Source organism: Schistocerca gregaria, chromosome 2 (genome assembly GCF_023897955.1).
Source record: "Schistocerca gregaria isolate iqSchGreg1 chromosome 2, iqSchGreg1.2, whole genome shotgun sequence".
Classification (NCBI taxonomy): domain Eukaryota; kingdom Metazoa; phylum Arthropoda; class Insecta; order Orthoptera; family Acrididae; genus Schistocerca; species Schistocerca gregaria.
The window spans coordinates 591866451-591882213 of NC_064921.1; the positions used below are offsets into that span (position 1 = coordinate 591866451).

The 15763-nt window shown below is 36.2% G+C and overlaps 1 protein-coding gene across 2 annotated transcripts in view; it reads right to left on the bottom strand.

The window, feature by feature from the left end:
* Window positions 1–12022, bottom strand: part of LOC126334122 (sprouty-related, EVH1 domain-containing protein 1) — a 29087-nt gene extending 17065 nt beyond the window's left edge. The window contains exons 1-3 of one of the 2 annotated variants that reach the window (XM_049996801.1): window positions 11092–12022; window positions 8699–8882; window positions 7786–7954 (exon numbers count right to left, since the gene is read on the bottom strand). In XM_049996801.1, the coding sequence (XP_049852758.1) occupies window positions 7786–7954; window positions 8699–8882; window positions 11092–11111 (373 nt within the window). In that variant the 5' untranslated portion in view covers window positions 11112–12022. The remainder of the gene's footprint in view (window positions 1–7785; window positions 7955–8698; window positions 8883–11091) is intronic. The other variant, XM_049996802.1, reaches the window with a different exon arrangement.
* Between the last annotated feature and the right edge of the window lie 3741 nt (window positions 12023–15763).

Below are 15763 nucleotides of genomic sequence, written 5' to 3' on the forward strand. Positions count from 1 at the left end.
TGGAGTCTGGGAATTTACACGAGCTGGCACTGTAAAAACAAAAAGTAATGGAATAGCCCAGCTTGGACATGTTCTTCAAATGGATACTGGAAGAACTAATTTTGAATGGAGGCAACTGGAAGAGAAGAGGAAAGCCATGAAAGCAGTGAATAGATGATGTGGTAGAAGGTACAAAACTCTTAGAGAATGGCAGAGAATCTTGCCAGTGAGGGCAGAATGGAGGAATCTTTTTAAAGAGGCCACAGCCCACACAGGGTTGCAACATCATGAGGAGGAGGAGGAGGAGAAGAAGAAGAAGAAGAAGAAAGTAATCTGATCTGCACCTAATATTTCATGGTGTTATTGCTCCTCCACTTATTACAGATTCTAGACATTTGTTTGTCAATATTAATAATGTTTACAATTTCACCCCCCCCCCCCTCCCCATAAGACTATCAGGGGATACTGAACATATATAGAGAGCTGAGCAGCACAAATGGTCGGTCACATGTTGGTTTGGCCTGTGAGACAGTGTCACTAGATACTGGCAGATACTTGAAGATACATGTAAACTAGCCTGAGAAAACCTACTTACAAAGTTTCAAGAAATGGCTTCAAATTATGGCTGTCAGAATTTACTACAACCCTCTACATATCGCTCACATGCGGATCATGTGGCCAAGGTTAGAACAATTTCGGAACACCTTGGGGCATTTAAACAGGCATTTTTCCAGCATCCCATTCGTGAATAGAACGGGAAAAAGCCCTTACAGCTGGTGTAATAGGGCATACCCACTACCACGCATTTCACACTGGTTTTAGAGTATCGGTAGATTTGTGTCTGGATACACAAAGAAAGAAAGTAATGAGATCTTGGATTCATTTTCGCAGACATGTCACTTGGTTCTATTTCCATTAAAGGTATTTGTTTATTCAAACGTAATACTGCAGTAGTCTACGAAACTACCCATTACTGAAAATGCATAGCTAGCTCTGCAGTTACCGGGGTTATGAGATGTTAGAGAGAATGTCTCTGCAGCTATGACAGGATCAGCTTGGTTTGGTAGGTGTTGACACAGTTCAGATAATTTGTTATGTAGTTGTGCAAAATGTGCCATGTTTTAATGTAAACTTGCTTTACTTTCTTGAAATGGTAAAATGTTCTACTACCTGAAGTGAAAATGAAAATAATCTGATTTTTTTTCGTATTTGCCATGTACATGGAGAAACACGATTTACAAAAGAATAAATGTGAAATAAATTACTGTAGTTTTCAAAGTATTCTGACTTTTCTTTCTTTAGTGCTACGTCCAATTTCATCTCAGGTGTTATTGGATACAAATATTTGACGAGTTCTTCCCAGCTCTAGGAAATAGTTAAACCAGAAAATATTTGACCTGAAGAACTCCAAGATCTTTGTCTTCATTTAATAAATGATGATTGATAAGTGTTGCAAACAAAGTTTTTGTCGATCTCGTCTTAAAGATAGGACATGATTTAACATTTCCATTATGCAACAGTTGAAGTTAAATGTCTTCTTTTTCATCATTTTCTTTCAGTAGTAAGTTCAATAACAACTTGCGATCACAAATTTGGAAAAGCGCTTGTATTTCCCCAAAAAGGAGCTGCACGCTAAGGTACTTTGCCGTGGCGTGCTCAGGCAGTGTGCTCAGTGCCAGCAAGCACAAATAAAGCACTTTAATTTCTATTTCCTCCATATTGTACTGAGATATGGCTTTTGTTACAACTTTAAAAACAATTTCAATACATTAGCTACAGTTAGTTTGAAGCAACGTATCACCCAAAATGAACAAAACAAAGTAGCCCACAATCACATTTTTCAAGGCAAGTTCTTTCAAATTTAAGCTACACAGTACTTAGAAAGCAGGTATCACAGTAACTATGACCAACATCAACAAAATACACACTTTGTCATCAAAGTATAACCCAAATATCAACTTTTGTGCCAATTAGTTTCTTCAAAATCAAAAAAGTAGTATTTTATAGTGAAGAAAATGCACGAAACTGAAAGAAGTGGTTTTTAATTTTTTTTTTTAATGAAGAAGAGAGTCTACCACAAAATTAACTACAGGAGTTAATGTAGTTTTGTTTCATTTACACACAGTATTTTATACAGCAAGAAATTAGGAAAACTGCTTTCTGTCTGGCCAGGCCTTTAACGGACTGATATTCCTCATAAATGTGTAAGAAACTGTAGGTTGTACTAAAAAGGATTGAAAGTGCCAGACATACTGCCTACTCCAACAATAATCCGACAAACATGGGTCCTCACCCTAACCTGGAATAATACAACAAGACGTGTGGTATTACACGTCTGTGTATGCTTTGTGACAAGTGCCAAGTCCAAAAGTACTTGCAGACGCTAACAGAGGTAATAATACCCATATGTAAGTCAATTTCCCAATCTAACAAGAATTATGCACATGTAGCACTTGAGTACATTCACGATGTCTGAAACTGTGCAGGTTATAGTGAATTGTGTCTTACCAATAGTAACACAATTCACCTTCCACAGCAAGTATGAGCAGCTACATCTTGTATATTTGCACTGAATTTGCACCTATAGTCTGTTCAAAATTGCTTTAGGATCAACAACTACGAAAGAGGTAGTGGGATTACACTCACGAGAAAAGCTACAACACTTTCCACTTGCACTATGCTGAAGGTTTTGGGATCATTCGTCGGAAGCTGATATTGAGTTTGTTTTCATTTCTCGCAGCTCTAGGATTATATTTTCTCAGTTATTACAACTTTTTGTTGTGATTTATGTGATATTCAACAAAGTCAGAAGCAAGTCTGTCAAATGTGGTTCAGTGAAAATGTTCGAAGTGACACTCATGGCTGGGGCAATGCTGTACTACTTCATTCAAAAGACATGGTTTGCATATGGCATGGCTACACCATCAGCAATTTTTCTTGATAATGCTCTCAACCCTTTTTTCATTGTTGGCAAGAAGCCTACCACAGCCAAGTTGAGATGGAGACGATTGGCTTCAGGGTTTAAGTAAGTGGTAAATTTATAAAGGTGGAATTTGCAGTTGTAATCTGTCTCCATAACAACAGTTCTCCGTCTATAAAATTGATGAGCTGACAAATATATGGGCATAGATTCATTAGGTTGTGCCCTTGTCCCTGCCATTTCAGCAACAGAATTGACATGGACTCCAATTAAAGTTTACATTGTCAGCAATAATTAAAAAAAAAAATTTATTCTATGCCTAGTTAAGACAATAATGAAGCTGATAGGAAAGTCAGCTCTGAAGACTGGAAGAACGCTATCAATCATACATAGCACATCTTGGAAAAAAACACAGCAGAATGAGGCTACTTAAATAAATTGCTATAGGAAATGACATGTCACTAAAAAAATAAATGATAGTGACAACGCCACTTCAAGTGACGAGAGTAATGTCAGTCGAGTCTCTCCTCTGTCATCAAAATAAGACGCACAGGAAGATTCAAATTAAGTACCAGGATAGGAAAATTATACTTTCTTGGCTATTAATAATAAGGTTGTTGGTCATCAGCTGAGTCCAAATGAAGTTAATCACAGGAACACAATCCTAATTGCACAAAAGAAATCTGTCTCAGTGTTTCTATTATATTTATTGTCAAGCTGGTGTAGCGTATTTTGTTATCACTATTTTTCTTTCTTCCTAACAACTAAAATAAGTTTCATCAACCCGATTAACAAACACAACTTTTGTTATGTTATAAATAGGCAGAAAGTTCGCTCAGGAAACATAACATGTTCATTATAAACCTAGCAATCTGTTGAGGTTTTGACATACAAGTGCAGCACCATGCATCAAATTTTACTCAAATTATCTCTTATTAGATATCTGTGACAGTATTCTGGTTTGGAGCAGATTAATATATTAAGTAGTCTTAGGATGCTTTTTGCATGTGTTTATCTAAATTTAGTAACAAAAAATTTCCCCACATGTTAAAAATTTGGTACTGCAATCAGGAAATAGTTCTTCATTAACTTTCTATAAATAGTCTTAAAAATTTGTTGGGTAAATAACACTAACATGAACATGTACACCTCTCCCTGAAGCCACTAATGATTGCCATCTTAGTACATCAAATTGTACACTAATTTCTGCAAACTGAATGAAACGTAAGATCATGCATGTGTCCTGTGCAAGATATTCCAACTCTGCTCTGTGCCTCCATGTCTTCCTACCAATGTTATCAATCCTAAAGTAATTTTCAAAAGCACGAAATGACCTCATTACACCACACAGACCTTCACTTTATCACTGACTGTCATTATCACAGGCTGCATGGTATCACATGAAAGAGAACAAACAAGCGCGTTCCACACCTGGAGTGATTTTTGTATGCATTAGTTCTACTCATTAGAAGGAGTATATGATTTTTAGTTTCAAACAAGTTTATCTAATATTAATCACTTAAATTGGGCAGCAAGAGCAAGGAAAATCATGGATTAGCTATGCAAAGAATGAGAGTTTTGTTCCAGGCAAACAGCTCCCAAAGAGCTTACAAGTATTACTGAGAAATATGCTTTCCTAAAACTAATATTATGCTCCTAACAAGATGAATTATAGTTATAACTCTGTTGATTACCAGATACAAATTATAACAGGCAATGAAATAATTTTTCATGTGCCTCATAATAAGGAGTTCTCTGCAGAATAAACCAACATCATTCAACTCAATGAAGGGTGACTGAAGCCATGAATAAAAGGGGACTTAATTTTCTTAATAATGCTTTAGATGCCATACAGAGCACATTTAGAAAATGTGGGTTATAAGAGAATATCTGATATTGCTGTACCAGCTCCAAATAGTACAGCACAGGCTGAATGCAGAAAGAAAAAGTACAGAAAAAAACTCAAATTTTTTAAAGAAACATTTGACAGCTATTTGAAAATGAATTACCACAACAGAAGAGTGGATTATGTTCATAGATTGTTAAAGTTAATGCATATGAAGAAGACAAAAATAAGAAATGAAAATAAAAGCAAGCAATTTACAAAAGTACAAATGAAATATCTGTTTGGGTACAAAGGACTGACAACTTATCAATTTAAGTCATTGTTTTAAAAGTATCTGGAAAGTATGGAAGGTGTGGGGAGGCAAATTTTAACTAAAATTCCTGTTTATGAAAGCAACTGCAGAGGAACATACTGATGTAAGAAGTTTGTACAGCCTCACCTCATGATAGCATGGTAAGAAAGACATTTTAGAGAGTTCTTCATAAGTTGTTCTGTGATGAATTCCACTAGACAAAACTATCAAAGAATTTAACACAATGCAACATAGTATTAAGGCTTATGGATGCTAACTGTCTTGAACATCTGTGAAAAAATTAATCTGTTCATCAACAAAATCCGGATTGACTATTCTTCTTTTCTGACTAAAGAGCTTTTGTTCCTAACAAAATAGTATCATCATCCTAGATTCATGAAAACACTACATTTTCCCTGTAACACGAACTTAGCCACCCACTGAATTTACAACCATTTTATGGCATTTCAGATGGAGGGGCATATGAGAATCCCATTACAAAAATGAAATTCCACAAACACGACTTTTCACACGTACGAAGAGAGTGCTAAAATCGCCATGTAACTATATTTACTTCCTGTGTTATAAACATAAGATAAGAAATTTGAATGAGTGTTTCTAAAATGTGGCCAGGAGCTGTTTGGGTATATGGTGCTATCTAAAATCTAGGTTATCAGTTAAGATAACGGCTTCCTACAAAAGAATTACTTTGTTTCCCATTCTTTTATTAAGGAAAAGGATATTTTGCCAGAAATGAGGAATTTTCAAAAATAGATCATTGGAGCTGCAGAAACAGTTTTGAGTGGAAAGAAAAACAATTCAATGTTGTCCTGGGCCATTCCAAACTTCAAGTGTTAAAGTATCTCCAAAGCACATTAAACAATGAAGTTTGATATCCATATGATAATGCAAAAGTTCTCAGTTTCTGTCATACTAATACTAACCAAATTGCTCATACTTTTTTAAGCTACAGCCGAAGATGCTCCAGCAGAATTTAAAGCAAAATAATAGAAACCCAATCTAATCAATAATAATGTAAATTCAGATACTAATAAAGCAGAAGGTCACGACGACAGAAACAGGAAACAAGATATGTGGCTGGAGGGAGCATTACCTTTTCATTTAGTTCCTCCATCTGGTATTACAAGCAAATGTACAACGCAGTAACAATGAGGTAAAAAGTAGTAAAGAAATGTAAAATTACCACAGAGACTGATGGGTCAGAGAATTAGGCCGCAATCAGTGTACAGAGAACTGGGCACTATGCAGATCAGACAAGAGTAATACAAAGCTGCCAATCAAGGATTTTTCAATACAACTGACAGAGCACAAGTCAATATTCTAAAATGGGAAGAACGTACTTAACACAGGAACAACAGCAGAATTTGAAAGAAGAACAGTAGAACTTGCAAGATCTCGCTCAGGCATAAGACAAGAGGAAGACCCCATACCAGACAGGAAAATACTTCACTTTAAGAAGACACATGTGCATGGATCTAAACCCCAAAGTGGTGGTGGTGACAATGATGGTGATGGTGGGTATTTGCCAATGCAGGAAAAAATATTAATAAAATTTTCTACTACAGCAGTAAATGAGTGAAAATGAAATTCAACTGAACAGTTATCAACATAAAGGTTGTTTAATTACATGGCAGGCATTAATTACTTTTTTCACTAAAACTGCATGACAAAAACAAACTGTTGTAAGAAAATCCATTATGTGATACTCTTTAATATCTAGAAGACCTTCATAATACACAAGAATGGCACTCATCTCAATACTCCAGGAAAAGAGAAAGGTGAGGATTCACAGTCTTAATGCAAAGTTCTAACTACTTGTGTTGGTGGATTTTTGTGAGAAGCAAGTCTGCAAGAATGAGAACTTTACACCAAATTTAGACAGTCCCAAATATCTTGTCACATATACAGGAAATTAGATTATTAATATATAGTAATATTTGATAGGAATTCCTCTTCATACCCCCTAGGAACATCTTAAATGGAGCAATTACAACAACTCTGATGCCAGATTTGTAACTACCAATTACTCACAGTTAAGCACTACAGGAGCACGTGAATACACACTTAAATGTGTATTAACATTATCTCATAGAAAAGAAAGATCATAAATTTACAAATGGAAGATGCAGAGAACTGCAGACAAGGATCTTCCACACCTATTCACCCAATTAAGTTTTCAATATGAAACACACTTGGCTCACCACTACTCCAATAACATCTTGCAATGATCAGACCACATGAACAGACTAGATGACTGTAAATAACAGTCAATAATCAGATGGCAGCAGATATTTGATGAGATGTAATGTAGCAATATGAGAATCATTTTTATCTCTTATACAGACTGCCTGCATTTCCATGTTAATGTCATTCATAAGAAAAATAATGCAATAATCACAGATTAATGAAAAATGAGAAAGATGAACAATTTTGATTAGCTGAATATTGTTACTATAGGAAGGAGTGGTGGTGATATAAGAGTTTATGTTTGTTTGGCAAATTATTTGCCTTAAATTTCCCAGAAGTTTTCAGTAACAGGAGTATGATTTTCCACTATATATACCACACTATCAGAGAAGGAAATCTATGATTAAGCAATGTCGCCCTAAATTTCCAGTTACACTTAAGGGTTCGGGAGTTAAAAAGGAGGTGAGCATTCTGCAGCTCTTCAAACATACCTATGAAAACTAATCACAATACAAATGCTTCTTGCTCATATATACTAACCATCAAGTAACTCCTCAACAGCAGTTCTAACTCCTTTATCAAAAGCCCGAGCATCTGCTGCAGTCTGGAAAGTGAGTCCAAACTTTTTGTCACCAGTTTTCCAGTGATGAAATGTAGGCATTACTTTATTGTACTCGAAATCTTTCTTGATTGTGCAACTGAAGACTACCTGGAACAAAGATTTAGCTTTTAGATACTTTCAATCCAACTGTTGCAGCTGTAGTGAAAAAGTTACCATACAATACATACTGTTGTTTCTAATTACAAACACAAAAAATTCTACCAAATAACTTAAGTACAGCTTAACACTATAAATTTAACACAGTTACATATTAAGTGATTTTACTATTTTGCTGAGTTGGGCAGAGAGAGAGAGAGAGACAGAGAGAGACCAAAAAAGGTAAGGTATGTAATACATAAATGTTTTCTGTTATATTTCTGTAACCAGCCGTGAAACATCTGTAATCAGCCAGGAAACACTTCTAAATGGCAATCCAGCTGTCAATATTAACAGATCTTGAGCTGACCTTGTGATGCCATTACAATGAATATGAAGGAAAAAATTGCCGTTTTCATGATATGTATACTTCTACTCAAAAGAGTAACAGGAAATCAGTACCAAATTATGCATCAAATACCAGCACATTTCTGGAACACTAATATCTAATATTTTGAATAAAGAAAAATATATCCTGGCCCTAATCAGTAAATCAAGATGAACTTTTAGAATGGGGCTCAGGCTGTCGTATTTAACACACAACTCAAATCCATGATTATAGAAACTGAAAATTCACATAGGTGCTAATAAAGACTGCAAAATCTTTAAGAAAGTAGGATGTATGAAAAAGAGGTTATTGTTGGTTATTCTATTATTATGCTACCATACACTATGTGACATAGTTATCACACTTACTGACTGATCGGAAATACGCTTCCCATAAATAAGGTATTCGTGTTTGTTCTCTCCAAGATCACAAGGTACAGCATGTTTGCAGACAGACACGTTGGATAAGCCCCCACCTCCCATAGGGACCCATCCACCCGTGCTGTCGTCACGCATCATCACCTGGGCACGCACTCTAACCAAGTAGTTGCCACTGAAACACAGAAGTGTACAGAAACATATGCAACATGAAATACTGAAAATCACAATATGTTCTTTCATGACTGAACTAAATTTCAAAATATCACAGCCACTTTGAATGTAAATTCTGATGTTTAGGACAGAAGGAAAGTTATAGGCACCATTTGACATTACAAAATTAGACAATCAATTTACAAGTTCTAGTAAGTGCTGATACATACAAGAGTTTTATGTCAAACAGCTTGTTTTTAAAAAAAGACAGGATCTTTCAACTGGTGCATCTTAAAACATGATGTTCGTCATAATTAAGCAGAGAGAAACATATAGGCTAGAACTATTTAAGCTTTTAGCATGTGAGGTGAAGTAAAATGATGGCTTAGCTCACTTGTAGTCAGCAAGTGAAGTTTCAATCCCAAATTAAACCCACTTTTCGAACAGAAACAAATTTAGTCCCTTAACTGCAACAGCTTTATATTTAATCTCCTAATGAGACTTCGTACATGTCGGTATTATTTGAGAGTGGCTGTAATTTTCAATTCACACAAAAAATTTGGTAAGTGCCATGACTAAAGAAAAAAATTGTTAAAATCACAAACAATCTGAAAGGCTGGCCAGTATTTACTTTCAGGTGGCACAACCACTATACAGCTAACAGTCAAACACTTTAACCCTACAACAGGCATGCTGTTGTAAAAAATGCAACAGCAGCGGTTTTTATGCCCGATTGATGGCTTAATAATGAGCTATTGTTTCAGACTTGTTTTTAAATACAAATGTGCATGTCTGCTCTTTTGGCAACTTAAGGCATGACTGTCAGAAGGTTAAATACAAAACAAAACTTACAGCTTTCTGAGCAAAACATTCCATCTTAAGGCAGGAAAGAACTGACTGGAGGTGGTTTGCCACACTGAAGAAGTAATGTACTGTTCCAAAAACTGTTTATTAATTAAAGTGTGTATAATCATTAATGACAGAATTACTACTAAAATTTTAATGAACTTTAACATTATCACTTTCACAGTTGATCCAGAAGAGTTCCTTCACATAAAAATAATATGAAGAGTATTACCTTAAGAAATAAATTAGATGCCGGGCATGCTTCAATGCATATGTTAGAATTTACAGCTAAAAATAAAATGGTTACAAATAACACCTGTTATGATTAAAATTAAGGTACAAATATCCTTAAAATGCAACACAAAATTTATTTTCTTCATTTCTATCTGAAGACAACTGATGCATTGATAAACAAATTCAACTCTAATTAGAAAATCAATACTATAAATGTGTGTTTACATATGATTCATGACAATACCACCCTTTGAACAACAGCAAAATTTCAAAGCAAGCGAACACTTGAGGGTTTGAATTGTAGACTACCCTCCTAAGAATCACATCACCAAAGAATACAAACAGGGTTTAAATTTGAACTGCTCCCAAGAATCATTACGCTCAAATGTGTGCAACAAGTTCCAATGGCTCATTACAATTTCAGAAAATATTAAAGATATTCAGATAAAAAATTCGATATGCACTGCATGTATACAAACTTCAGAATCTTCCCACAATATCTGGAATTTAGATGCCTTTGTATACATCACATTTAACTGTAAAATCTCTACAGTATGTATGCCTAGCAGAATTGTTTTTTCCTTCTTATTACTAATACACGGTCGTTTCATTTCCTTTTCCTGCTCTCAAGTGAAAGACGAAACAGTATTGCAAGTAGTTAACATTTTCTCACAAGAGCTAACAAAATGCCAATAGCACGAAAACATAATAAACCACTTTTTCGCAAACGAAACGCAGGATGCAATGTGTTGATCATCTAATTTGTCAACATGAATAACAAGGCTGACTACTTGAACTAGCCTGGCAGTTTGTCTCATTCATATTTATCTCTAGATGAACGCAACAGATATTCCATTAGCATAAAATATGTTCTATGGGGGCACCAATCTCTGCTTTTGTTAATAGTGAAATCACCGTGTTTTACCACACACTATCGGGCTCATGTGATTGTTTCACCAACCAGTAAAGAAACTACGACACACGAAAGTTCTGCAACGTCAATTCAAATGAACATTGTGAAAGGTAGTACAAGCACCGGCTACATTTCTATTAGTAAACAGACACAAAGGCGCCAGCCGTCGCTTTTAACAAAATTGGAATAGTAACATCAACCTCAGGCATACCATAAATGTCGGTTGCTAAGTACTTACTCTTCATGTGCCTCTGTCATGATTTGCCGAATAAAGTATTCTACTTCTTTCCCATTTTGTCCTTATTTCCACCATTTTTGACACATATAAAATACATCAGCCACAACTAGTAAAAGACAGGAAGTCGTCTCTATGAAGATGCTTATTCAATCTTCAGACTGGTGTCATCGCGCATGTCTGAATACCACTTGCAATAAAAATGTAGTTCGTTTGAACGCACATACGATAAGTTATAAAACAGATTATGAACTAGACCACAAACTTCCAATTCTTTTATAAATTCGAATACTTTTCTTCAAATAATATATAACAACATATACAAAAAATGGCGTTCGACTAGTATATTGCTGCATGCAAATGTAAATATGGAGTAATTTCACAGCCTTCTATATTGTGTTTCCCCGAGTACTCTTCCGGCGTTTACAATTGCTTCCTTCAGTTGCACCTAACTACTTTTGATATTAGATTACAACTGTTCAGATTACTGTAGCATCTAATAAGCATTTTTTGCCCCTGAAGCTGACTTTTGAGTTGTGTATACCATTCTATAATTTCCGTAAGTTTTGTAACCAACTTGTCAAGTTTCTAAAAATTGTCTGGACATGAAAAAAGTTTGAACACTAATTCAAAATACCAATGTTAGCTTCTGACACTGGACTAGTGCTTTAATATTCAGTTTCTATTATTTCCAGCTTGGTTCGAGACATCCTTCTCCGTCCGCAAAGTCACTATTTCCGTAAAACAGTTACTTTGTAAACGCCCTTCCACGCGCAACGATATATTTGCGCACATACCATCTGCGCAGGTCGAAGGTTGCGATTAACAGAACATTTACGCAAATATAAAGTGTGCGCAAACATGTAGTTGGAGTCGTTGGTTTGAGCGAAACGGCTAAAATCTGTGGTTTCAGAAAGCATCTGCGCAAACAAAATGGAGCATGTTGACAGCAGATCGCCGCCAATAAGGCACGAGAAAAGAGTTTCACTCAACTGTATATTCAGTCTAGTGTTCCTCGTCTATGTCTAGATGGTGGATTTTAAAGTGGCAGATCCACGTCACTGCTGTAGAAAGTATATTTCCGAATTTATGGAAATCTGTAGGAGACATACATGTTGGTGGAAAAATAAAAGCAGAGATAGCGATCAGTAGGCAGCTGCTTATAATTCTTTAATCGACAAATTACGAAGGGCTGACTTTATCGCAAACAAGGAATCGGCAATAAAACAAATTAAATTCGTTACGGACTGTTTACCACAACGAGCTAAGATAATCTATTCGATTTGGTATCCTATGGCATAATCGTATGTTACAATGTAGCAAAGAAAGTAGGACCTATTTGTCCTAAAGAAGAGTGCACTTAGAATATTGTATTATTCCGTTGATGGAAGACATTACAACAGTACCATCAGGGACATAGGGGGTTATTATTCTTTTTTTTTTAATTCGTAACACAATACGTTGTTCAGGGTGATTTAGAGATGAGCTGCAGAATTCACTATAATGATACTAGAAGCAGAACTTTTCATGTAGGCTGTGAATCCCCCTTTAGAGTTCAGAATGAAGCTCTATATTTTAGTTCAAAAGTCTTTGACAGGTTGTTGGCAGAACTGAAAATCTCGAACCAGAAATAAATTAAACAATAGCGGCAGTCGCGACTCTATCTCATTTTTGTTGCTCACAGCGATAGCAGAGTCACAAGCGGCCAATAACTTGAGTTCGACGCGATTTTGTGAAAACGAAAGCGAATCGTAATTATTTATTTTGCTTTGTAGACAAGTTTTTACAAACGGAAGCGTCTGTAGCGCAATAAATTGCAACAAGAAGAAGAAGATATCGAATTTGTCCATTTTTAGGTTTCCTACAGACCTAATAACACAATTCTTTCTAAACGTGAAACGAACAATGAGAGCAGCTTAGTAATGTTTACTGCACAAATATAGGGCGTGAAATGTATAGTTATAATGTACTCCGGCGACTAAAATGTTCTTGTCGACTGTTTACCATCTAATAAACGTTATCTTATCATTGCTTTCAAAAAACCTTAGGATTGAAAGACAAAGTGTTCTATATAATAGTGTTCTCAGTAGAAATTAATTATGTTAAATATTTTTTTTACTTTATTTCTACACTCCCATTTCACAGAATCCCAGCGAGGTCCCAGCTAGATGTGGCAACTCTAATAAGCGTAGGAAGAGTACACAGAATGCAATACCTCCATTATATAACATAACAAATAAGCCACCACACCTCTAGCGGAACAATAAAACCTCACAAAACGTCAAAAGCAATAAAACTGTTTACCCAACTCAGAAGAATGCAGCTCTACAATTGTTGCAGCATCTGAGCAACAGCAAAGATCTTCAACACATTCGCTTTTGAAGCAAAAGTAATTACAGAAATATTCCTGTATTAGAAAGTTGAGTGAAGTGTAAGCATGTGGGAGTCATTAGACAACACACAACAGTGTTATGTGTCAAGGACAGTAACTCTCATAATAAGAATGGGCAACAACAGAAATAGGTACTTCTGAGACATGAGATGTGTGCTTACACCTCTTGGTTTCAGCGGAATAAGCTGCAATTACACATGTGCGAAAGTATTTCTTCGTGAAATAGTTTTAGCTAATGTCACTGAATCGGTGAGATTTGGCAATTTTATGCGTTTATTTCACTATTATTTGTGACTTCTGATACTCCATAAACTCTTGGAGGCAAAAAATAAAATAATATTCCGTAAAACAACTGAAAAAAAAACATCAGTGTCACAACACCTGTGACTGTGCTTCCTCACAGCTTGGATCGCTATTGTCGCTCCAGCAATTAAACGGTAACAACCTTCACACCACAGATTGTCGTGACAGTGTATATGAGACTGTGTCATAGTTCTTTGGGCCTATATATATAATATCTAAGAATATCCCGTGTTTCAAACATGCCTAAAACCGTAAAAAAAAATATCTGTGGCTTTTCACGATTGAGATATTGCACTTTACTTGCCTTCATCAAAGCATCCATCGCCGGATTTGCCCTGCAGCTCATGAAGCAAATTTATAAGCCTTAGCTTAAGCTACCACTGTTTACACCAATTTGCTTGGTCTTTCTGTTCCTTTTTTTAGCATTTTTGAGAACACAGACCATAATGGTATTATCTTTCTTTCTGAATAAGTGAAATAAATTTAAGGCTACGAGAGCATAGTCACTTGCCACTGATATCTCTTTTCTACACCGACAGATGACGGGCGAGCAGTGAACACACCATAGTTGCGGCGATTTATTGCGTGCACAAACATTTGTGCAGATTTTTGCTAGTGGATAGGCATTGAGGTCTAGTTACACAAAGACACTGGGTTGTGCCACTCTTCTATGAAACGAATTGCATGGAAATGGTGTGATATAGGGGACGTGCAAATGACAAGTACTACAGTCCAGTGGATAAGCTTGAATAAGTCTTAAAGGAATACATGGTTACACAAAGAGCAGCACGCTAGTATAAATATGATTGAATTTATAGCGTCAGGCTCTAGGAAGTGTAACTGTAATTGTAATTATAACTTCACATGTAGTAAGACTCTTCCTGAAACGAAGATGTTCTTTCCAAACAAAAAGCAACATACAACTAGACAGAAAGCTTGGCTCGCTGCACTGAAGAGTAATACAGCTGACGGTAAACTGTGGACTCCTGCAGAACATTCTCAAGTTTATAGTCATCATTTCATAAATGGTGTGCCTAAAATGGAACTTTTAACAGCCCAGTATAAGCACCAAGTCTTCCAATGACACCAATATTATATTGATGGATTAGATTAGATTCAGTTATAGTTCCACAGACCCAAAATGAGATGATTCTCGTGGGTGTCGAACATGTCAGAAAGTATAACGTAAAAACATGCAACATTTGAATGTAATACTCATTTCCCTGATCATTTGCCAGGAGATTATAAAGATCTGGTAACATATTACAGTAAACTGAAACTCCTAATATTTACAGAATTCATACACTGTCAGAATAAAGCATAGTACTGCACTTTTAATAAATTTCTCATTCACAGAATACCTAATCTTGACTGTTGTGGCCAAGTGCGGTCAAAACTGAAATCTAAGTTATTTTTACATAAGGTGGCCTAAAAGTCCCTGTTAAGATATTCGTCTATAGAGTAAAAGGAGTTGTCTACCAAAAAGTCTTTCAAACTCTATTTAAGCTACAAGTTTTTGATGATTGCTGTCAGTTTATAGAAAATGTGTGTTCATAAATATTGGAATCCTTTTTGGACCAAGGTAAGCGATACAGATCCTTCTCGTTCCTAGTATTGTTACAATGTATTGAGCTATTGGTCGTGTAATAGGATGACCACAGTGGATGACGTGATCGGGGTTGTAGGACGTGGCTTGGTAAAAGAAAGTGGATGTTTTCAGCAATCTTCCTCTTTATTGTTGGTTCTTCCAATACATTTTCTGGTAGCTCAGCTCCACCACCCATGTTGTGGTGGAACCATGCTGATGCGCGCAGCCTGGGGAACACTACGCCGTGCTCGCTCAGCGGCTGCGCAGGCGGTAGGAGGTTAGCCACACGAGGCCCGGCCGAGCCCACCTGCTGCAGAGGCTGCAGCTTGTGACGACGCCGGGAGTCGCCAGTGCAGCAACGGGCAACGCCCTCCGCCGGCCGGTCCTCGGGA